This window comes from Panicum virgatum, chromosome 1N, assembly GCF_016808335.1.
Source record: "Panicum virgatum strain AP13 chromosome 1N, P.virgatum_v5, whole genome shotgun sequence".
Taxonomy (NCBI): Eukaryota; Viridiplantae; Streptophyta; class Magnoliopsida; order Poales; family Poaceae; genus Panicum; species Panicum virgatum.
This window is the reverse complement of record NC_053145.1, coordinates 51,848,348-51,872,863: the sequence shown is the minus strand read 5'-3', so window position 1 is coordinate 51,872,863 and position 24,516 is coordinate 51,848,348. Positions and strand designations below refer to the sequence as shown.

At 45.9% G+C, this 24,516-nt stretch overlaps 2 protein-coding genes across 2 annotated transcripts; both read left to right on the top strand.

The window, feature by feature from the left end:
• The first annotated feature begins 3,513 nt into the window (after nucleotides 1-3,513).
• LOC120654158 (two-component response regulator ORR11-like) lies at nucleotides 3,514-4,348 on the top strand. Its single transcript, XM_039931708.1, has 4 exons — nucleotides 3,514-3,739; nucleotides 3,858-3,904; nucleotides 4,025-4,102; nucleotides 4,190-4,348. The coding sequence occupies exons 1-4, from the start codon at nucleotides 3,595-3,597 to the stop codon at nucleotides 4,346-4,348; spliced, it is 429 nt and encodes a 142-aa protein (XP_039787642.1). The 5' UTR covers nucleotides 3,514-3,594.
• Nucleotides 4,349-9,122: 4,774 nt separating this feature from the next.
• On the top strand, nucleotides 9,123-20,150 carry LOC120656539 (regulator of nonsense transcripts UPF2-like). The gene is made up of 17 exons (XM_039934662.1): nucleotides 9,123-9,345; nucleotides 9,833-9,967; nucleotides 10,709-10,790; nucleotides 11,605-11,807; nucleotides 12,606-12,950; nucleotides 13,469-13,570; nucleotides 13,664-13,791; nucleotides 14,385-14,558; nucleotides 14,644-14,725; nucleotides 15,070-15,351; nucleotides 15,430-15,627; nucleotides 16,214-16,315; nucleotides 16,425-16,676; nucleotides 16,776-16,994; nucleotides 17,192-17,362; nucleotides 17,837-18,022; nucleotides 18,729-20,150. Exons 2-17 carry the CDS (start codon nucleotides 9,890-9,892, stop codon nucleotides 19,701-19,703), a joined length of 3,579 nt encoding a protein of 1,192 aa, XP_039790596.1. The 5' UTR covers nucleotides 9,123-9,345; nucleotides 9,833-9,889; the 3' UTR covers nucleotides 19,704-20,150.
• Nucleotides 20,151-24,516: the final 4,366 nt, after the last annotated feature.

Genomic DNA, 24,516 nt, shown 5'->3' with positions numbered 1-24,516 from the left:
ACCTGGGATCGATCACATTAGCCAAATCCAGGAACCGCGTCATGTTGAAGCGATGCACATAGGACGGGCAGGTACTGCACGCGCACAAGAGCCTTCCGCTCGAGAGAGCCTTGCAGACGGAGTAGCACTCATCCGTGGGATCATCAGACTGGTTCAACAGAAATGGGCCGCAGCTCCGAGTTATCTGACTCCACGTGCTATTGTAATCGCATCCTGTGTAGCAGTTGTTTCTGGTTGCTGGCTTCATCGCCTGAGAGGAGGAAATGGTGGCAAAGAAAAGGAATAGAGCAAGTACGGCAGTCTTCGCCATGTTGATGTCGAGGCAGAGCAGTTCCAAGCTCGAGACTCGAGAGAAAGGATCAGTTGTCTGAACTAGGTATGGATGGCTGGATGGGTCCCAAATATAAGCTCTTGATGACCACAAAGTAAGGCAATTTGTAAGGGCTCCACGCGTATGGCGTGGTCTAGTATTGGTTACTGTTGTTGGGGTGTAACAGTGAGACTCGGATTTTAGAATATCTTGTTTAATTAGCGAGAAAACAGTCCATTTATCAGCGGTTTGCTCATACTGATCAGTGCATTTCACTTTTCAATGGGTTGGCTCAATTCAACTAAAGCCATCCATATACGCAAACACAGAAAATAGGCAGCAACAAAATACAGGAAAGTTAATGTTTTGGGGATGATTTTTGACATGGTGCACAACAAATACAGCAGAAAAGGAGAAAGAAAAGGAATTTCATCGATCGAGTAGAGTTCAGTGGATAGTGCAACACTGCCATACAGTCCAACTATATGTTTTTTTTTTGGGGGGGGGGGGGGGGGCGGGGGTCTATTAACAATGCAGCACAGGTGATTACAACAGAAGACCTCATTTTTTTTCCTTTGAAGTTGTGCATTTTGGAAAACATTTTGCCTGGTAGTTAATGAACTGGGCATCTTTCCCATGGAGTGCCAATGCAACTAGTGTGATATGAGGTATGTTTGTTGCAAGCTACTCCCTCCGTATCCTTTTAGTTGTCGTTTCAAACAACAAATTTATACTAAAATGAACTAAATTTTTTTCTAACGACAAGTAAAGAAAACAATGGATTTCTAACATGGTACGAGGTGGTTTTGGTTAATTGCACCTATCAAGATATTATCTATACATTCAGACCCCGGCCTGATCATCAGCGCCGGAAAGAAAATACTTCGTGTTTTTAGGGGCGTTTAATTTAAATTTTCAAGAACATGCCGCTCCACTCGCCCTGGAGAAGTGCACCTGTTTTCTCCCTGGGTGGGCTGCCTAGCTCCTCGCCGTCCGTCAGAGTCCCAAGAGCTCCACCGTGCACTACAGCACCTCACTTTCCCGTGCTTAAGAGAAGGGCAATAGTCTCAGCCGGCTGCGGGCTGGGAGGATGCCAGCGCACCAAGGGCGATGGAGGCGAGCCCACCTGCTATTTAATGCAGCACTGCTCAGCCAGCCAGTAGCAGCACGAGCAAGCATCTCGACCGGCTGAGAGCGGGCGCGTTGCAAGTCGCCCGTCCGGCTTTCTCACTCAGTTTCTCTCACTTCCACATCAGATTTCGCCCATATCTCGTTCATTATACTTGCTCTAAGACAGCGCAGTGGGCGATCTGCCGCGCCACGGGACACATTGGGCCGGGCGTCCACTAGTGCCTCGTCTCACCGGACTGACATGGCCGCCGCCGCCTCTTCCCCGGGGACGGGCGGTGGACCGGGCCCTGGGATAAAAAAAGCTGAGGACACTTTTTGCAAAAATCTGTCTGTCTTGAACTCTTGATCGTACGGTTGAATGAAACCGTCAGCGTACTGTATATCACTATACCGAGATCCTGTATGTACAAAATCGGCGCCCTCCTAACCTCAACGGGCATCTGGGCCTAGGGGTGGTAAAGGGCCCAATATTTTGAACTAGAAAATCTAAGGGCCGGGCCCTAAAAGAACCGAACTCTAATCTTATGTAATTTTGAATTAAAAATTTTAAAAAATTTATTGGACTGTGAAGAAGCCACTGGGGCCATGGCCCATTACCATCCCTATCTGGACCGCATGACTGGGTCCCGCCGCGCGCCCAATAATGCACCCTGCTGCCTTTTCCCTCGATCTGTACCGTAGATTCTAAACCCAACGGCCAATCGTACATATGCATCATCCCTCCACGGTGCCTCTGCCCCCTGCCCAGTGCACAGTCACACCCGGAGCATGCGCCAACGCGAACGCAGCGCACGGGGGACTCGAACTCGAGCGATCGATCTTCCTCGCGGATCCCGTGCCCGTGGCGGCGTACGGCGTCGGCACGGAGATGCCCGCCCTCGTCGCGCCATGCGCGGGAGGAACGAGGGCTGGAAAGCTTGGCGCACAGCGCGCAGGCAGCCACTCTTGAGTCTTGACAGGGCATGGCCCACGCTCCGCTCCGCACCGTCGCTCGCTCGCCGAATCGCCGTGCCGCCGGACGCCCCTAATCAACGACGTGATGTCCACGAGCTTGTCATCTGCCGTGCCGAGAAGCGTACGCGGCGTCGGCCGCCGGACCGGCGCGCGCGGCGGGCGAGCGCACGGTCACGGAGTGCGATTACCTGGCCAGGGCACGTACCAGCGCGTACGATCGCTGCGATCTTCGATCTCGGGCGGCAGGTATCTGTATCTCGCGTGCCGTCAGGGCACGTTGCTCGTGAGCAAGGACCTGACTCCTCAGCTCCCCTGCGGGCGTTACGCCTGCACTTGCTCGGAGGATGCTGCACGGACCCAGGAGCTGGCTGCGTCCACGTAAAAACTATAAAAAGGGATCGCTCGAAGCTTTTCGTGGCGTCCTTCGTCTGCACACGGCCGCTCTTAACAAGCTCTAGAGAAAAACCTCTGCACAGGCGACGGCCGGGGCCCGTGGCCAGTGGCAGAGCCCGCCGGTTTCGTCAAATGCGCGAGCTGGCGACTGGCGTGGCCATGTTCGATCTTGACGCCACGGGCCGGTGATCTTCAAGAGCCAGGAGGACAGAATCCGCTGCCAAAACCAAAACTACTAGTGGCACATGCAGATATGAATCACAGGGTGATCTCGCCAGCTAAACTTCGTCGATAAGATCGGGGGCAGTGAATAAATCGCTGCTCGGTAACCCAATCAGGCACAAGAGGAGCTCATTTACGAGAGGAGATCCTTCGATCCCAAGGAGAAGAGAAGACGAGACGACGAGATCCTGTCGTCCCGGGCGGCGCCAGGCGGGGAGGAGTAAATGCCTGCGCGCCTCCGTTGTCAGCCAGCAACAGAAGATCTCCCTGCCGTTACCGGCCTTGCCCGGCACGAACGCGAGGCACGTGTGCGCCGCCCCGTATCGGAGATTCAGAGCTCCGAGGCCCGGCCGTATCGAAGATCTCGCGGATACGCTCGCCGCACAGCCGCACTGGGATCTCCTGGCCGATCGCTTCCGTCCCCCTTCCGTAGCAGGTAGGCAACCGATGCAAAGCCGCGCCCAGCCGGGGCCGCGTGTATATAAGCGGCGCGCCGGGCCCTGGCGGAGTCGCACCGGCGGCGGGCTCGTGTTGATCGATCGCGCTCGCTGCTACAGTGCGTGCGGCGAGAGAGTGAGGTTGGGATGGCGAGCGTCGTCGGAGGAGCGGTGGTGGCGGCGGCGGCGGCAGGCGGGGGCGTGGGGGCGACGCCGCACGTCCTCGCGGTGGATGACAGCTCCGTCGACCGCGCCATCATCGCCGCCATCCTCCGGAGCTCCCGGTTTCGTGGTGCGTGGTTGCAAGCCGCATTTCAAGTCCTGCGCTCTTGTAGCCTCAGTCTCATTTGGTTCTTTATCTGCTTGATTTTTCAGTGCTTTAAGTTTTTTTTGCTCTTGTGTTGGTGCAGTGACGGCTGTGGAAAGTGGGAAGAGGGCCCTGGAACTGTTAGGCAAGGTAATGCCGTGTCCAAGTGTTCGTAAATTTCAAACATTTCTCTGTGATTTTTGTTTGGTGTTCGATCTTTGACATGAAAATTTATGGGGTTTTTCTCTCTCTTGTTTTGGGGTCCCATAGGAGCCGGACGTGAGCATGATCTTCACCGATTACTGGATGCCGGAGATGACGGGATACGAACTCCTCAAGAAGGTCAAGGTAATGATCTCACGACACGACCAATAACCAATTCTGCACCAAAACATGTAAAATCCTAATCTTTTTTCTTGACATCGTTGCATGCAGGAATCATCCAAGCTGAAGCAGATCCCGGTGGTGATCATGTCGTCCGAGAACGTGCAGACCAGGATCAGCAGATGCCTGGAGGAAGGAGCAGAGGATTTCCTGGTGAAGCCCGTCCGCGCGTCGGACGTGTCGCGCGTCTTCAGCCGCGTGCACCGCTGAGCACCGCGGCCCGTGGAGCGGGCGCGGCGGCGGGGTTTTTTTTGCGGGGGCGGGCGCCGGGCGGGAGGAAGAGGAACCCGGGCGACTGAGCGAACGAACAGGCAGGCAGCGTTGGTGTGACGGTGTGTGCAATCCAGTGGTCGATGTAGCGGTGTGCTGTTTCTAGACGCTGTCGTCGTGTTTGTGTTATTCATAGGAAGAGTTGGTCTCCGTCGTCTTAGGGTTTTTCTTTTGGCGAACTTTTTTTTCTTTCCAGCTTCTTGGATTTTTCCAGTTCAGAACAAGCGTCTGTTCTTCGGTTCTCTGGAGGAGCTTCTCCAGTTGTCGAGGTTTTGGTCTAAGGACTTGGTTGATTAAAGATGGTGGCAAATTGATGGTGTACTTCTTTCTCTGTGCTTTGTCCCGTGTGGGCGCAATCTCTTGGCCTGACGGTGCCTTTCAGCAATCAGCACCCTGACTCTCGCTGTGCTGGAAACCGAGATGCGATGCACGGCGTGGAAGATCTTGTCCTCGTCGCGCCCATTCATGGCTCCGTACGTCCATACTCCGTACCTGGCAATGCTCTGGTCCGATGCTGCGACAGTATACGGGCACGTACTACGTAGAAAGGTAAAGATGCGGAGTGCTACGCTACCATAGACACTACACCGTAGAGGACCAGCAAAATGAGTAGTGCACATGGAGAGGAGAAAGAGAACAGAGCTACTACGACGAACGGGGAGATGTTGTGAGCCAACGCAGATGTAGCAGATATGGATGCATACGGGGGTGGAAATCTTCCAGCTACTGGAAATCTGCAAAGTTTAATTTGATCAGATCCTACATGCGGATGGTGTTTGTTTGTGTTCCACCTTCGATTTTTTTAGTACAACTACGGCAGCCAATACATTGGTCCTGTTTGTTTCTACTTATAAGCAGATTCTCGACGGAGAAATGTGAAAAACTCATCCAAACATTTTGATTGAAATCTGATTGTCTGAGCTGCCGCTTTTCTGGTAATCACGAAAACAACGTGAACCACGATTCCCACCGACGCATCCCCGAGCCCGCTTCGATGGTAAGCGAGGGGGTGAAAAAAAAGGAGCAAAGCTACAACAGGAAAGATTACACTTCCTATATAGTTCTCCCACCAAAGAATAAGTGCATCATTTGCTCGTGCTGTCAGCGACTAGAGCTGAGGAATAGTCACAATAGATCGGATCACTTGCATGATGGTGTGATGTTCTTGCCTGAAGATAAATGAGTCCCGTGCTTTCCAAATGTTCCAAAGAATAGCAGTGGCAATTTTGGAGAGAGTGATTGTCCTGGAACTCCTGGGTGTGCCAAAGGTCCTTCACTGATCCCAAATGGGGAATATGGTTCCACCCAAGGCGCCGCAAAATTATTGCAGCATCCGGGTATATGTTGGCGTGTTGCGGGGATTAACTCCCAGAAAAAGTTGCTCGCGTCGCCTAGGACAGGCGACTCGGGCGGACCTCAACCTCGCGCCGAGGCCCCCGCCTCCGGCTCCCGCTTCTTCTCCCCTCCGGTTTCCTAACCGCACTACCACATAAACAAGTTTTTGTCCCGATTCCAAATCCCTCTTTCATCCCGGTTTTGGAACCGGGACAAAAGGCCAGGACCTTTTAGTCCCGGGTGAAATAATTGGGACTAAAGGCCATGTGTAACGTAAAAAAATATTTTGTGCAACCCAGAATTAGAACCCGAGATGTCTTGCCTCGCGTGTAATTTCTTTATCACCCCACCTACACTCCATATGTGACTTTAGAATGAATGCATTCCTGTTAAACTAACATGTGAAGAACCCTTTTGTCCGGGTTGGAGCCACCAACCGAGACAAAAGACCCCTTTTGTCCGGGTTGGAGCCACGAATCGGGACAAAAGGGGTCCTTTTGTCCCGATTGGTGTTACCACCCGGGACTAAATGTCCAGAGCCTTTTGTCCCGATTGGAGCCACCAACCGGAACAAAAGGGGGGTCCATTTGTCCTGGTTGGTGCCTCCAACCGGGACAAAAGGAGGTCCATTTGTCCCGGTTGGTGTCTCCAACCGGGACAAAAGGACCATGTCCCCCCCCCCCCGCTGGCCTGGCTAGCCGTTGGACCCGGGACAAAAGCCACCTATTGTCCCGGGCCGAAAATCAGTCGGGACAAATGACCCGGAACAAAGGCCTATTCTGTAGTAGTGTCGGTGGCAAGCAGGAGCGGGGTCCATCCTCTCCAGTAGATTTACTACTTTGTTAGCTTTTTTTAAATATTTTTTCAGCTGGTGGTGATACTACAGGAGGTGGCGGATTTATCCTTCCAGCCATCGATGGTGATGGCTAACGGCGGTATCGGATCCTATGATCGTTCAACCTTCAGAAGATATGGCCAGTGTGCTTTCGGTGCCCTTTACTCTCTACAGTGGTTGAGCATTCTGCACATCTTTTGCGGTCTCCACAATTCAGAGTCTTCTGTGGGTAGAAATTGCGATTCTCATAGCAGGATCTGATGAAGTTTCATGGTGATGAAGTTTTCTGAAGTAGTAAATTTCACCGAATGCAAAAAAGATGAAGGATAGGAATTTAGTGACGTGCTTCAATGTATTTAATTTTATATTGAGGTCTCCATTGTAAAAGGGATTCTATTCCTTTCTCAAAAAAATTATTGCAGCATCCGGACACTGCAGTAAGAGGTGCCAAAGGTCCTTTCACCGCCTCTGATTGAGAAGCACGACTAAAAAAACTCAACCTGGGTAAAAGGACCGCCCCTACAGTATTTTTAGGAAAAAAGAAAATCTTTATTATACAAGTCAAGAAAACTCCTGTACCTCCCATCCGAAAATATTGCTCGTATCTCATGAGAATAGACGATTCACGCGTATCTCATGAGAATAGACGATTCACGCATATGGAGGGATTAGCAACTAGGTGCGAGCCCAACTGTTCTTTGGACATGGGGCGGGCGAGGGAGTTTTTTTGTGCAAATCCCAGGGTTCGAGCGCTGGTCGGTTGCAGGACCGACCCCAGCTCAATCACTAGCAATCGTCCAGCTTGCATTAAGAGCACAACCAATGTTCTATTTGGAACATTAGCCCAGAGATAATTTTGGGGACTAATGTTTAGCTTTGAATTGGTAGGCTAATGTTTAGCTAAGTACTGTTTGGATACATAAGCTAATGCTGGTTTAATGATCTATACCCCGGAGTCACGCGCAGTCGGTGCACCTACCTGGACGGCCAGCCTCGTCGAGGGCCACCGGTCCCGCTGGACCGCTCCTCGACGCAGCCATCCCCACCCGCAAATCTCACCCAGGCGGCTGTCATCCTCGGCCAGGTCGTCGTTGGCGCTCGGAGCCACCCTCCAGGCGCACGGCTGGCCCGGTGCTCGCAGCCGTCCTCTCAGCACGCGCGGCGCGACCCAACGCTCGCGGTCGGCCTAGCGCGGACGGGGATGGAGGAGGAGGATCGCCAGCGGACGGAAGTTGACCATGGCAGGAGTGGTCGGGGGGCGCGCCGTCGTGTGGGGCAGATGGGGTGCAGCGGGGCGTTGGAAGGGCAGATAGGGTGCACGGAACAGTAAATGCACTCAGAGTTTTTTGTGAAGCCCATGAAAACTTAGCCCCATTAGCACCTCTTGGAGAGGCTAAAAATTTGAGGGAGACTAATTTACTTTAGCCTAAAATTATTCCACCTATTTGGATTCATGAGGGATAATCTAGGGCTAAAAGGTGAGAGCTAAGAATTATCCTATGTATCCAAACAGCTCTTTAGATCGATACAGTTAGCACAAAGATGCAAAGTTTAGTAAAAGAGGAAGAATAAGAATAGTTCTAAGGGTCTAGAAGATCAGAGGTACGTACAGGGGAGAGAGAGAGAGAGAGAGAGAGAGAGAGAGAGAGAGAGAGAGAGAGACGCGCGTTCTGGCTTCTGATTTTTTGGATTCATGTATCCATGTTCTTTCAGTCTGATGCATGTATCCAAAGTCCTGGGCTAGCACGGCGCAGACCTTGTGGTCCTCGGGTCGAACACCACCATTCAAACGGGTCGAGAATAGTTCAGGTACTCTCGTGCACTTGACGGATTGCAGCCGTTGGATGCAATGTGCACGCATTAAAAATTAGTTCAGTTGGATCCAGGCCCGTTGAAGACCCTGATCGGGGTGGGTCACCGCTGCGGGGCCCCAAAAAATGAGCCCCCCAAATTTTAACAGTCCAAGGTTAGATACATCGTGCTGCTATAGCATATGAGTCTCTTCCACTTTACGCTGTTCTCGGCGACGCGGCGTTAGTCCGTGAATCACCATTAGCCAATCTCCAGGACCAGTGTTGGCGGCCATCCACCATCCCTCCAACAAGTACGCTCAACAAGACTCTTATCTGCACACTGTGACGATAGCAAAACTCAAAGGGAGGTGATTCTTCTTGAAATGAAATAGATGTTTGTTTTTTTGGTGGAGGGTCCCATTTTGCATGTCGCACCGAGGCCTCAAATTCCTAGAGACCGTCCTGGTTGGATCCAACTTATCATTGAAATGAAAAATATTCTACTTGAACAAATTATTCTATTATAATAAATAGAAAAAGTTATGTCATCGCAATTGAAAGGAAAGAAAAAGAAAAAGAAAAAAAATGTAGTAAAGCATGGTCTTATCCACCGGTGGCCCGGCGAAGAAAAAAACGAGCGGGACGCACTCACACGCGCGCGGGCGCTTCTGCAGTTCTGCGACTGGGCACCCGCGCGCGTAAGTGGGACTCTGGGAGTATTTGCGGCTCATTCGACCTCGGCTCGGGAGGCTCCAGCAGGCTCGCTCGAGCTCGGCTTCGCAGCCCTCCCGGCTCCCGCTCAGGGCTCAGGGGCCAGGGCCTCAGGTTAACATCTCCTCCCTCTGTTTCTCCCTTCTCTCGCACTCTCACCCTTGCTCTTCCTTCCCTGGCGGGTGGCGGCGACGACTGGGCGAGCGGCGGCGCCATTTGTCACGTCTTTGCCAAGCCCTTTGCCGGCGACGAGCATCCTCCAGGTATGGCCGCCCCTACTCTTTCCTTCTGCTGTGCGAGAGCGAGACGGATCACCCCAAACCCTAACAAAACTATTTGTACTCGGATCCGAATCCAGTTACAATATATACAGTATTACCTACTAAGTTCGATTTCGTTTGCAAAAATTATCTGGTGTACATACACCCATGTCCTATGCTGGGTCCGCCCCTCCGATTCATATAGTTCTTTTGTCGCGGATTTGCTTGCTGTGGTGTGTGTGTTTTTGGAAGGGGTTGCTAAACGTACCCTATTTTTTTCTCTAAATAATTTTTTTTTTTTGGGGGGGGGGGGCGTCAAACTATGCTTCTTGTGTTCCGAGTTGTGGCTTGTGACTACTGGTGTGTGTTCATAATGTGAGAGGTCTCTTTGTTATGATGCTTATGTTTGTGTCAGCCCGTTTTTTAGGGTTCTAACTTGCCATTATAATTTACCACTAATTGATTGTGTTTTACTATTTGCTGTTGACAGGTTCTAAGGTTATTTTGGTACGTTTTATAGTTCTGGATTTTTATTCCGAACAACAAAATGGATAGTGTTCAGAATGAGAGCCGAACTGACACCAAGCAAGATGATGAGGCCCGCCAAAGCAAACAGGATGATGAGGTAAGTGGAGACCTCTATTCCTTAAGTGGTAATGTGAAATGTCGATGTTGCTATCTCGTAATTTCACTATTTATGGGTATCCTTTCATTTTGCCATCTGATTTTGTTAATCTGATGATATTTGTCATGAATCCATTGTATTCTTATTTCCTTGTCACCCCTGCCACCGATAGGGATACAAATTAGTTGAACATTTTTCGTCCTTTTTTACCCTGTCTAGAATCGGTTGGGTATTTGATAGGTCAACTATGATACTGCCTTATTAGGTTCAATCGAGAACATTGCTACACTCTTTGTATTAGTCTTGCAATTTTGACCTAAATATCATCAGATAAATATATATGCTGTAACCTAGATTGCATGAATGATGAGAGGGCATGGGACAGAGCACTGATTGACGCTGCAAACCAGGATGCTCTTGAGTTTCAATCAACCCACCAACCCACCAACCAAATGTCACCACCAGCAATTATCCATCCGTAGGAGCTAAGATAATTCTTGGACCTAGCTTCACCCATATAATTTTATGGTCATATTGTGTGACAGTACTTCACAAACAAAGATTTCTCTCCTGGTCTCCTGTTGTCAACTTCTAGTATCTCGAGCAAGCTTATTAACATTGGACCCTCTGTTGCTGCTCAAATTCTCTAGTGTTGCAGATTTTAAACACCTTATTTCTATTATCTATCAGCATACATTACTATAAACGCTATACTGCTCACTAACATTTTGCTCTATGCAGGAGGCCCGTCTTGAAGAACATAAAAAAATTATTGATCAAAAGACTTCCCTCCGCCAGAGCAACCTGAATCCTGAAAGGCCTGGTAGTTATTTCTTTCACTAATGGCTATTTCATATAATGATTTACTGCACAAATAACCACTTGGATTGCTGGAAGCATTCTTGGTCTTATTCTTGTTATTAGGTGTAGAGTTACTTTCTACATTCGTATATTATTCTAAAATTGCATTAAGTTCCAGTTAGATGTGTCACCCGCAATATGGGCTTGCTAATTTATCTTAAAAATTCGCTAGAGATTTTTTATACGATTGTAAAAAAACAATTTCTAATACAATGATTAAAAACTTGGTCATTAGGTGGGAGAGATAAAATCTATGTGCTCTACAACTGTAAATGTATGTTTGTAGCTGTCAAGAATTAGATGAGAAATATAGCTGCAATGAAAGGAAACCAAAATTTTAGCTCTAATTTAAGATCTACCTTGATTTCCCTGATATTTTGGAGTCCTAGAAAGTCACATTGGAAAGTTTAGGATCTCTTCCTATAATCTTATGGAAGATTCATTATGTTAGCTTAGAGTTCTTAGTCTATCACATTTCACTTGTAAATTTTTCTTTGACAACTAAAAACCTACCATGACAATTTGACATTCAAGAATTTCTGTTGCTTGCTTATACATTTTTAGAGTCCTGACACCAGTGGATGATGAGCCACTTAATATTAGGTTTCATTTACTTTTTTCTTTTGCTTATCTCTTATGTTTTATAATTTTGGGTTGTTTTGCATTGAGATATATGGTTCATGTTTTGTCATAGCATATGCACCTTTTATCTTGATCAGTAATGCCCAATTTTTGTATCATCGTATATGATGTATGTGATGATTCAATAATTCCAGATGCAAACTACCTGAGAACTCTGGACTCCAGTATCAAGCGAAATACAACAGTGATAAAGAAGCTGAAGACAATAAATGATGAACAGAAGGATGGGCTAATGGATGAGTTAAAAAGTGTGAATTTGAGCAAATTCGTCAGTGAAGCAGTTTCTTATATTTGTGAGGCCAAACTTCGCTCCGCTGATATACAAGCTGCAGTTCAGGTGATTTTCAACAGCAGTCGTCTATAATTTGTGTAAAAATGTCCATTCCTCATAGGCATGCTTATGATGTAATTTCTGTTGCCCCCTTCACTTTACCTGTGCAAGATCTTTTCTATATGTCAAGTCTTTAGGTTGCATGATGAAGCATGTTCATTATCCTACGTGTCTGCTATGGAAAACATGCATAGCCTCAGCCAGGTAGTATTAGGAAGGTTATCAATATCAGGGAAGTTTCCTTATGAGAATGCATCATCTCAGTCAATTAGTATTAGGAAAGTTAACCTTGGGAGTCCAACTCGGTTGGCTGTGATCTATTGGCAGGTGCCTAAATATTATCAAGGCTGTACATTCGATGGAATCAATCAATTAGGTATTGATTCAACAAACTGGGCTAATGGGCTTCAATTAGAGCCTCTTTTTGACATGAGAAGTTCGATGATTAGAGTTCAATCTGCCCATACCATAGCTGTTTCTATCTTGTACCGTATTAGTGACAACCTTTGCACTTTTTTCTGTGTCACTGTATGTTAGGTATCAGCCATTCTTATGTATGCTTTAGCATAGTTATGGTAATCAGCAGCTGCTGGCTTGCTGAGATGTTCGATTCATGGGTCCAACTCCAACCAGTAGTGGGATTGGGTGGAGTCTTTTGTATCATTTTTATCGTCTATTCCTATAATTACTATATAGTCTTGATCCAGTCCAACCATCATCACTTTACTTTGAGGTTTAGTTAATGATAAAGGTGTGAAGTTATGCGTGTCTATATGGATTTACCCTTTTTGCTATGTAATGTAGGTTTGCTCGCTGCTTCATCAAAGATACAAGGACTTCTCTCCTTGTCTTATACAAGGTCTACTGAAGGTTTTCTTTCCTGGAAAATCTGGAGATGATTTGGATGCAGACAAAACTTCAAGAGCCATGAAGAAGAGAAGCACATTGAAACTTCTGATTGAACTGTACTTTGTTGGAATTGTTGAAGATGCTAGCATATTTGTAAATATCATAAAAGATCTTACATCAGCAGAACATTTGAAGGACCGTGAAGCAACTCAGACAAATTTGTCTCTCCTATCCACTTTTGCTCGTCAAGGGAGGTTTCTTGTAGGGCTACAGTCTCATGGTCAAGAAGCTTACGATGAAGTATGCATAATTTAAATATTAACCTTATTTGCTTAAGTTATGGTCTCAAAAAAATACTGATAACATGATTCAAATGCTATGGTGGATCTAGCTGATCTTTATTCAATACACACCCCAAGCTCCAAACTTACCAATTTTTGTTTTCAGGATTAAGCAGCTTACTTTTTTTAGACTTTAAATGTGACTATAACACCTAATCGATTAATATCTCACTATAGTAGATCAAAGTGCATTGATATTGTTTCTATTTTCATTTCACTTCAGGAAGTTTCACTGGTTAATGATGCCCATCAGGCTTAGGCCCAAGCACGTGATAAACCTGCATGAATAAAATTATTACTCTGATAACCATTCTGCAACTGTATATTATTTTGTGTACTGTGCTTAGAGTTTACCAGATAAGCATGTTTGCATTGTATAGACCCACAGAGTATATGGTTATTGTCAACAGATTGATATGTCTCAGACTTCTGGTGATCTACATAAATTGATTTGCCAAAAATGCTGAATTGATGCAGTTCTTTAAGGACTTAAATGTTACAGCTGATCAGAAGTTCTTTAAGAAAGCCTTGAACTCTTACTATGATGCTGTAGCTGAACTACTACAATCAGAACATGCGGTAACTCTTTTTCTTTGTTTCTGGACACTGTTGTTTGTAATCTGATTTTCCCTATATATTCATGCATAAACCAAACTCTTTCTTTGCGTGCAGTCTCTTCGTCTAATGGAGGCAGAGAATGCAAAAGTTCTAAGTGCCAAAGGTGAACTAAGTGATGAGAACACAGCCTCATATGAGAAACTCAGGAAGTCTTTTGATCAGTTGCTACGTGGTGTATCCTCGTGAGTATTTTTTGCCACATCAGCAGAAAGCTTCCATTCTGTGGTTTTTTTATTAGATTGAATGTAATGACATGCCACTTCTATTTTTTTTGGGTATGTTGAATGATTTCTTGAACGGATTCCCTTATGCATTTCTGCCATTTTTGGACTAAACGAAATGACATGCGCGATTCATGATGAATTGCATGGGAGCACGCACATGACTCGTGGAATTTACTACCTGATTTTTTTCTTTGCTCCCTTGAACCACCCCAACTATTACAATCATAAAATAAGTCTTTTTAAAGAAAACAAATAAGACATTGACAATGTACTTGCATGAAATGGCAGTCAGATTCATCCATATCTCAGCCAGGATGCAACATCATTTGGGCATATTTACATAGACAGGATATAGGTAGTATTGATGGACCATCTTACTAAGTTTCATCCACACCTTCAACCTGTGTCGTGAAAGTAAAATTTCCTAACTTGATGGCACAGCGTAGTGCAGCAACCAAACATCTGTTAATAATTCTGTGTAACATGCCAATTAATATTCTGTCTTTTTTTTTCTATAAGATTTTGGCTGTCTTTAACGTTCTATTTTGCAGGCTGGCTGAAGCTCTTGACATGCAGCCTCCAGTGATGCCAGATGATGGGAATACAACGAGGGTTACTACAGGAACTGATGTCTCGCCGTCTTCTGGAAAAGAATCATCCGCACTGGAACCTATTTGGGATGATGAAGATACCAAAGCTTTTTACGAGTCTTTACCTGATCTCAGGTTTACTTTCCATACTGTTTCCAATACCAGTTTCTTTTTTAGCTTTCATTTATTGCTGGTTTGAGATTATGAAATTTTCGAGCAGAGCATTCGTGCCTGCTGTATTGTTGGGGGAGGTTGAACCAAAGTCAAATGAGCAACACGCTAAGGGCCGTGAGCAATCTAGTGTAAGAATATGAATCCTGTACTGTCCATTTTTCAAGTTTACATCTGTATTCTCTTTGTTCCTCCTTTTCCTCTCTGGTATCTAAACCCACCTGCTTTAACTCCTAATCCATGTGAATCGATTATGCATTGCCTGATGGTATTCACAGATGGTTGAATGAACTGATAACATGTTCTTTATTTCTGAAATCTACAAGGTTGTTTTTGTACTCCTCTTCTCTTTATGAGCTCGTGTGAGTGAGAGAAGGCAGGATATATACACCCCTTCTCTAAATACTCATTCACCTAGCAGATATTCTAATTTTTGGGTTTGCCGCGAAATCATTGTATGAATTTTGTTATGAAGGAATCCACTTCAGAACAAGAGACTGAACTTCATGACAATGCTCAAACTTGTGCCCCTGAACATCAACTGGAAGTTAAAGTAGATGATGGAGTCAAAGATAGCGAGGACAAAGATAAAGATAGGGGAAAAGATGGAGAAAAGGAAAAATCTAAGGAGAAGGATCTGGATAAGAAAAATGAAAGAGAGAAAGAGAAAGTAAGAGCCTTGGATGGCGCAAGTTTGGACAACCTTCTGCAAAGGTTGCCTGGATGTGTTAGCCGTGATCTTATTGATCAATTGACGGTATTAACTCATCTTGTATTGTCTATCCTCTTTACCTTAGACTGATTGTCATAATGGAGCTACTTTTGATTTCCCCAGGTTGAGTTTTGCTACCTAAATTCTAAAGCAAATCGAAAGAAACTTGTGCGTGCCTTATTCAACGTCAATAGGACTTCACTGGAACTGTTGCCTTACTATTCTCGTTTGGTTGCGACACTATCAACTTGTATGAAAGATGTTCCAAGTATGCTACTCTCTATGCTGGAAGAGGAGTTCAACTTTTTAATAAATAAGAAGGTAGACTCATAGTTATTTGTTGCTTGACATTGTCTGTGCCTATTTCCTCATTTCTTATCATGAATATTACTTCTAAGCCCTGGGTATTGACTTGTTTTTGCTTTAGAATCCAAGCTGATTAACATGACTATATATAAGAAATCCATGGGAAAATTAGTTTCTACAATGCTAATGGCTATTTATTATGGTATTTACAAATATGTTCAGCATGTCACCCAAATCCTCCTATGAAATTTGGTTTCGAGTGGAGGGAAGCAGCAATTCTGTTGCCTCTTACTCCCTCCTTCCACGTTTATAAGGCATACTAGAACATGGCACGATCTTCCAAATAACACTTTGACCATTCACTTCTCATATGTTATATCACTTATGGTTATAAACTTATAATCATGGTAAAGCATATTTGATTACGAATTCAACCATATAAAGTTTACATTATAAAAATAAAAAATTAATAGTCAAATTATTGGTCAAAGATAGAAAAGTTTGAATCTTGATATGTGTGTATGCCTTAAAAACGTGGAAGGAGGGAGTATATGTTTTGTATTTACTGTACTAACTATTCTCTCTGCTCATAACCTTTCAGGATCAAATCAACATTGAAACAAAAATAAAAAACATAAGGTTTATTGGGGAGCTGTGCAAGTTCAAGATGGCTCCTCCAGCTCTTGTTTTTAGCTGTTTGAAGGTATGCTTTTATCATGCAGGGGTAGTAAGGTCTGCTTTTCGCTGTGTTTTCTTTTCTTTGTTTGATAACGAATTTTCTTTTTTTTGTATTCATTCTCTATATTATTCAGGCCTGCCTAGATGATTTCAGTCATCATAACATCGATGTAGCCTGCAACCTTCTCGAGACTTGTGGGCGTTTTTTGTATCGCTCACCTGAAACTACAATTCGCATGGCTAACATGCTGGAGATACTGATGAGATTGAAGAATGTCAAGAATTTGGATCCACGTCACAGTACACTTGTAGAAAACGCCTACTACCTTTGTAAACCTCCGGAAAGGTCTGCACGAATCTCAAAAGTTCGGCCACCTTTGCACCAAGTAAGATTTCCATGTATTCTTTGCTATTTTTTATTGTGTGTTTCCATTGAATTTATGTACAAAACCGTACAATTAACTATTCTCCCTTCTCCTGTGCAGTACATAAGAAAGTTGCTTTTCTCAGATCTTGATAAATCGAGTGTTGAACATGTTTTGCGCCAACTACGCAAGTTACCTTGGGCAGAATGTCAACAATACCTTTTAAAGTGCTTCCTAAAGGTTCACAAAGGAAAGTACAGCCAAGTTCATCTGATTGCTCTTCTCACTGCTAGCCTCAGCCGCCATCATGATGACTTTGCTGTCGCAGTGGTAGATGAGGTTAGTCCCTTTAGCCGAGTGCATTAAAATGAAGGAAAATAACAATTTTTTCAACTCATAGGAGTGTTTTTCTTCCGCTTTAGTCAGCATGTAAAAGGAAATTGTAACACTTTAATCCACTGACAGTTTTCAGTTGTTACTTTGGGGAGAAACTGTTTGACATCCAAGTTATATACTTATTTCCCCTTTTTATTTAGGTTTTAGAAGAGATAAGGTTTGGATTGGAGTTGAATGACTATGGGATGCAACAAAGGCGGCTTGCTCACATGCGGTTCCTTGGGGAGCTATACTGCTACAAGCTTATAGATTCATCAGTTGTATTTGAGACACTGTACCTTATCATTGTGTTTGGTCATGGAACTCCTGAAGTAAGTACATGCGTCCTTTAGAACTGTTGCTTCAAATTCGTTTTCTGACAATAAACCTCGTTGCGCACCATGCATCTAGGTTGCGCACCATGCATCTAGATACAAGTCTGTTAACTGTACATACATAGAGCTCTCAGTAGGAAATAATTGTATTTGTATGTCGCGAGCAAATATGTCTACGGTTTTTCTGAATATTCTGATCCTTTGCCTTTCTTGCAAAGCTCAATAACTAAATCAAGTGCAGCAATGCTTCTAGAATTATCTGTGTGCACCATAGGTGTATCTATACAGATGTGAACAAGTCTACATACTTTGGAAATAAAGAGTTGCCAAAAAGTTTGGCTCTGTCAAGCTGCCCTCTTTCATATTTTTAAATAAATGCAAGCTGATGTCTGAGAATAATCACTCGTGTGTCTATCTAAGGATCCATAATATGTTCTCACTGAACATTTTTCCCCTTCTCTACTTATGCAGCAAGATGTGTTGGATCCACCAGAAGACTGCTTCAGGATCAGGTTGATCATTATACTTTTACATACCTGTGGTCACTACTTCAGTAAGGGATCTTCAAAAAGGAAGCTCGACAAATTTTTGCTACACTTTCAAAGATACATTATGAGTAAAGGGCCCATACCACTTGACATAGAGTTTGACATTCAGGTTAGTTCTTTTTCATATAAAACTTATGCATGAATACATACATAAGTCTTCTTTGATACAAATGGTGGCCGAGAATGCTTTCCTAGTAGGTTTTGCATTCTGGATAGTGAACATGCGTTTTGCTGAGAGTACTTAACTGACTTGTATTTGATGGTTATTATCCAATCATTTGCTGACTTCTGAATAGTTTACTAGACAGTCAGGACCATTTTTCTGCCAATATTTTGATGTGTGGTTTGTTCCTTCAACAGATCACACAAAATTTATCTTAGTAAGGAATCAGGGGACCGATTCCGTTTATTTAAAATAAATTATAGGTTTACTCCTATTTGACCTGGTGAGCTTAGGCAGCAGCATTTAACTTGCTAATGGAAAGCTAAGATGTAAATGACGAAAGACAAATTGAACTGCATGATCTTGAGCTTGATCATGGCATATTACTACTAGTATCAGTGCTCCAGTAATTTACTGAGCTACATGTCTGGCAGCAAACCTTTTTACAATGTACTGTCCCAGACCAACATGCTATGCTACATCTGATGATGGCAATATTGCTATCAATTATTGGCAATTCATATCTGAAGTTCAAAGAGAATCATAGGATTTGTACACTTGATTACTTGAATGTTTGAATTGTTTGATGATTCTGAAGATATTTGTTATTTTTGGCGAAGACTGAGGAGAGCTGTTCTATGTATCCTTGCAGGATTTATTTTCTGACCTCCGACCAAACATGTCTAGGTATTCATCAATTGAAGAATTAAATGCTGCATTAATCGAGCTCGAGGAAAATGAACGTTCAGCTCCATTAGAAAAAGCTGAAAATGAAAGACACTCGGACAATGAATCTCAGAAAAGGCAGCCACGAGATGGTGCTGCATCTGTGAATGGTCAAAGTGCAACAAATGGAGTCGAGGAAAATGGCAAGGATCATGAAGTAGCAGACAGTGAGAGCTATTCAGGCAGTGGCAACATTGATGGGCAGGAAGATGAGGATATATTATCTGAGGATAAATCAAATGATGGCTCAGATAATGAAGGTGATGATGAAGATGATGGTATTCCTGTTGGTTCTGATGAGGACGAGAATGTTGAGGTTAGACAGAAAGTCATGCAGGTTGATCTGAAGGAGCAAGAAGATTTTGATCGAGAGCTGAAGGCCCTTCTTCAGGAGAGCTTGGAGTCGCGTAAATCAGAGGCTCGTTCAAGGCTCCCTTTGAACATGATGGTACCGATGAATGTCCTCGAGGGTTCAAAAGACCAAAGGGCCACAGAATCCGAGAGCGGGGAAGAAACAGTGGATGAAGAGGGTGGCAATGTTGGTAGCAGCAAGGTGCGTGTTAAGGTGCTGATGAAGAAAGGTCACAAACAACAGACGAAGCAAATGTTGATCCCTGCTGACAGCTCACTCGTGCTAAGCACAAAGCAGCAAGAAGCTGCTGAGCTTGAGGAGAAGCAGAGCATTAAGAGGAGGATCCTTGAATACAACGAAAGGGAGGAAGAAGAGCTGAACGGAGGAGCATCGCAAATGGGGAATTGGGGTCAAGGAGCTAGCACTACTAGCAGTATCAGATCAGGTGGACGGGGAAGCTGGGATGGTCCCACGCGGGGAGGTGGCCGGCAACGGCACCACATCGCGGGTTCAGGTGGTTTCTATCACAGTTATGGCAGAAGAAGATAGGTTTGCCAGTGTGAGCTATTTGTCCTGAGGTTTTTTATAGGGCCATGCTTCTCTGAGGATTTTCACATAGGCCAAAACTGCTTGGCAACGGAAACCGTTCCACCACCCTAATCTGGAAAGAAGACAACAACTGATGGATAATGCCTTGAAGGAGCTATTTTTCTGTTGATCCGAATGGCTTGGTTGTTACAGGGCTCGGTTAAATTGTACTGGTAGCAGTGGCTGTAAGCACATCGTATTCTGGTTGCGCTTTGTATATATATAACGTGATTTGCCAACTCGACCCCAGATGTGCTGCAGGCCCGAGTAGTGTGCGCACATGTATCTGAATTTATAGATAGCTTGGTTCCGTTTGCAGAGCTTGCATGTGCATGCTGTTTAGATGCCATGTCTCTTAACCACTGCGACGATGGTTCTATTTTAATATTGAGTATTGTTAACATCTTACAGATGTCTCGACATTGGACGGCACGTATGTGCATCGCCTGCCCCTGATCCATATGCCTGATGAGGCGTTGTATGCCTGCGCAGACCCACATCACCCATTCACTCTGTGCTTACCGAAGTTCGAACATCTGATGCTATCCGCTACGGGCTAGTATATTTTCTGCAACTGCCTTGAGAAGCAGCTCACTGCAAGCACAAGTGCACAACGGTCGCCATGATACGACTTGCCATTCCGGTCCCCTGCAATGATGCCACGGGAAACCAGTGGCCCTGCTCGAACTTCAGATTGGATCACCGAACTCCCCGAGTCCCTCTCGCGGTCTCTTCAGTCTTCACGCACCAGAGGAGTCCTGTTGCGTTGCGTCCTTCCCTTCCCCCGCGGCATCATTCCAAGCTCTCACGGCACGCTCGTTTCCCTGCCGCAAATGATTGCTTGCCGAGTGTGCGTCAACGCATGCTCGCATGTCCGCCACGAGCCACACCGTAAAGGCTTTTACGTGGAATGATGGCGTGCGAGAAAGCGAGGCACCCGGCCGAATGACCTGCACGACCACCCGTTGGGGCGTTGGCCATGGATGGCTGGCGCACACCAAGCTAGCAGCAGCCCGTAGCTCGGTAGGCGGCACTGCGGCAGGTCCCCCCAATGGGTGCAGTGCACGGCAGGCAACAGTGCCCACCGCGATTGCCACGACCGTTGCCACGACCGGCGTCGCGTCAACCGTCATCTGAAGTTCTGAACTGAAACCACGCGCACCCGCACGATATGATCTACCGCCGAGGACACCGCTCGGCCCCTGCTCCATCCATCATGCATCCGTGCAGGCGAGTGCGCGAGCACGACGGCACCGAACCTGAACCGCGGCAAATCAAGCGATTGATCGGCCCGCCCCTTGCGTCGCGCGGTCGGCGCCTTCCTTTTCCCGCGGCTTACCCGGCTTTCCTCCCCAGCCGCGACGACCGCGGGGAGATCTCACCGTCCTCGTCCGTGCAGTGCGGGCAAGGTGGCTGTTCGTGACAGGCTAACAGCTGCATGCCGCTGCCGAGACCGAGACAGGGACTCAGGGAGGTGTTGTGGAACCCAAGCGGCCAAGCCTGGCCACCCGTGGTTGCCCGCAGGCAGGCTGCGGCCATGCGGCAGCGCAGGAGCACACTGCCGGGAGGATCTCCGAAGAGGTGAGTGGATTCCGGCATTCCGCCGTCGTGTCGACCTCCGTGTGGCCGGCTGGCCGCCCGGAGGGGAATCTGCCGTTCCCGGCCGTGTAGGGGAGGCGGAGCCCTTTTCCTTTTGAGTTTTGACCCCTGTGGGTGGGGAGGAGGAAATCTCTGAAATCAATAGGAGGCCGAACGCGGCCTAGATTCTACGGGCCGGGCCATTCGCCACGATCTCCTTTCCGGCTCTTTCTCTGTCTTGTCAGTGTGACGCGAATAAAGCGGGCGGCCAGTGGTGGTTTCTCTCAGTGCCTTGTTCGGAGCAGGCCAGCTTCTAATTAACCCCGGCTCCGATTAACGAAGCCAACAGGCTCCAGGGTTGGATAAAGACGCATTTCCCTCTCACCTTGATGTGGCAAAGCGAGGTTTCCAGCGCCTTTCGTCGTGTGCAAGCCACCAATCCGTCCCTTTCGTTCACCATGTTGGTGCAGCCCTCTTGCTTCCCTTCCCTATCTTTGCTCCGGCACTGCCATAAATAACTTTACTTCTCCTCAAAAAAAACTTTACTCCTACTTGTTATGCGCGACTTTCTCTTTTTTTTTTCCTTTTCTATAAGAGAGAACAGTAACATCTACTAGTAACATGATGCACGCACTCGACACGGGTCCAGCATGTTCACACCACTTCACGCACGCGTCTTCTACACAACGCTGCAAATTTACTGCTGGCACACAAGGATTCATTCATGTCATCATGTGTCTGTCGCATGCAGAGTATCAAAATTAGCAGTACAAGTTTTCTTTTTTAACAAATTTTCGTAGAGACAAAGGGCCACAATTTCCTCTTATCGCGGCCAAAGATCAAGGAAAAAAAAGGGGAACACCATTGTACATGGTATATACCCGATTAACCTGGTCATCAATCAATTGATTTCAATAATTTGGTCGCGAAAACGGTGTGAACCATGATCACCTGGCAAAGCTAAAGTTTGAGGTGGCCATCCCAACATTAGTCCTTTTGGGCGACGTCACCCCCAGTGCAGCACCAAAGAAAGAATCTGCAAAATGTACCCCACTGCAGCATGCAAATCTGTATGTGTGCAAAAGGAAGACACGCTCACATTGCGTTCGATGTGATCTGCATACCAGTAGTATTTTTTGCAGGAAGGGTCAAGCTCCCACCTTGGAGGGGCCTCCTCAAAAACAATGCCTTTCTGTTTTCAGCTGTGAGTGCCGCTTGTTCTTTGCTTTGGCAACCAGCTCATACACGTAGAGGGTGATGTAGACGAGGCCCGATCTTCTGAGAGGTAGGGTAGATTCGATTGATGGAGTACGTGACGTTGGCGATCCGACTTCTAATCAGACACGAATTCAAAGCCTGCAACCGTTACACCACCGCTCCGCTGGTTATCAACCAAGCACAACTTGATTGACCTCGCCGAGAAGGCTTTTTCTGCAAGCGAATTGAAGAACACAAGCAAGAAAGGATAAACACGCAATCTGAAATTGCAGATGTGTATGAAGCGAAAATCAAAGTGGGGTTCAAGAACTCGATTCCAAAGGACTAATCGACACAGTGGAGGAGATCAAGAACGGAGGCCCTGGATCAATGTATAAGGACTTGTCGCCACAGATACAACGATGCAATGTCTATTCCTCAAAGGAAAACTCAATACTAAACAAAACCCGAGTCTAAGCGGCGGCGGCTACTGAGTTTATAGAAGAACCAGGTGACCTAAGGTTGGGGCGACCAGAGGTGGGCGCCCTCAACTTGGGCTTAAGGCCCGACACGATACACGGGCCACTGGCCCAAAAGAGGTGGCGCAGCACCTTTCCAGATTCTGGACGTCAACTTGTTTCGTGAATTGCCGTTGACTCCGAACAGCTATGCACCTGAATCTGGTGGCGTTGGAAAGGTTATGAAATTATCTTTCCAACCATGTAAAGTTCTCCTCAAACGAACTCCGTATGTAGCCGTGGCGTTGTTTTTGGTGCAGACTGTTTCTGGAATCCAAGAAGGAAACGAAGTCCAAGTTGTAGATGAGTCGGACTTCAACGTGTATGTATCCGATGCAGCGATGTCCTCATTATCCTCCCCTTCTTGAATTGGAGTCGTCCTCGACTCCATCCCATTATCAATCTCCTGCAAAAGGTTAGTGATAGTAGGATGCATTGTGCAAGACATATGAGCATTTGCAAAAGATTTATATCGACAAAGCATAGTATAGCAATGTGCATCATGATTATCACAAAGCTTAGCAGCAGCAGATGTAGTAGCAATATAAACTCCTTTCAATTTAATTCCATTTGGTTTAGCATCAGAAGATTCATTGCTAACATTTTCAGCAAGGCCTTTAAAGTGTTTCCTAATATCAGCCGGGGGTAAAGGAAGCAAAGTAATTTTTTTATCCTTATGCATGAAAGTATATGTATTAGTTCTACCATGGTGTGCAGCATCAGTATCAAATTCCCATGGTCGTCCTAACAATAATGATGATGATTGCATAGGTACAATATCAAAATCAGCATAGTCACGATAAGAACCAACAGAAAAGTGTATGCGTGCTGATTTAGTTACCTTAGTCTTACCACAATTGTTGAACCATTCTAGATAGTAGGGGTGAGAGATAGAACGAGTGGTCAAGCCAAGCTTCTTGACCAAATCTGAACTCACCAAGTTGCTACAACTTTCGCTATCAATTATGGTGAGAACACGACAATCCTGCACAATGAGAAACATGTGGAACAATTTTTTTGCGTTGGAGCTTCTCCTCATTCTCATGTTCTTCTTTAGAAGTGAACACACGCTGCACAACAAGACTAGGAAAATCCGCTGTTGCAGCTATGGAATCAATTGCCTCACCCTCATCTTCCTCCGAATCTGCAACAATGTTAGCTGCAAGGACCAAATCATCCTCAACATCACTAGCACTTACATATCCATTACCATCAGGTGCAGCGATGAAAGCACGAGCACTTGGACAATCCTTCATGACATGTCCCATTCCTTTGTAGCGATGACACACGATGTTTGTATATGATCTACTCGAAGACCCCCTTTCAAGCGTAGCATGCTTCTTGTGTTGTTGGGCCTGCACAGTAGATACATTGCTTACCTCAGAAGCTGGCGCAGGAGCTGGTGGTGTTGCTGGTGGCTTAGTAACAGGCGCCTTGGGCTTCTCAACGTCGAAACGCTGCCGAAACGATCTCCCAGTGTT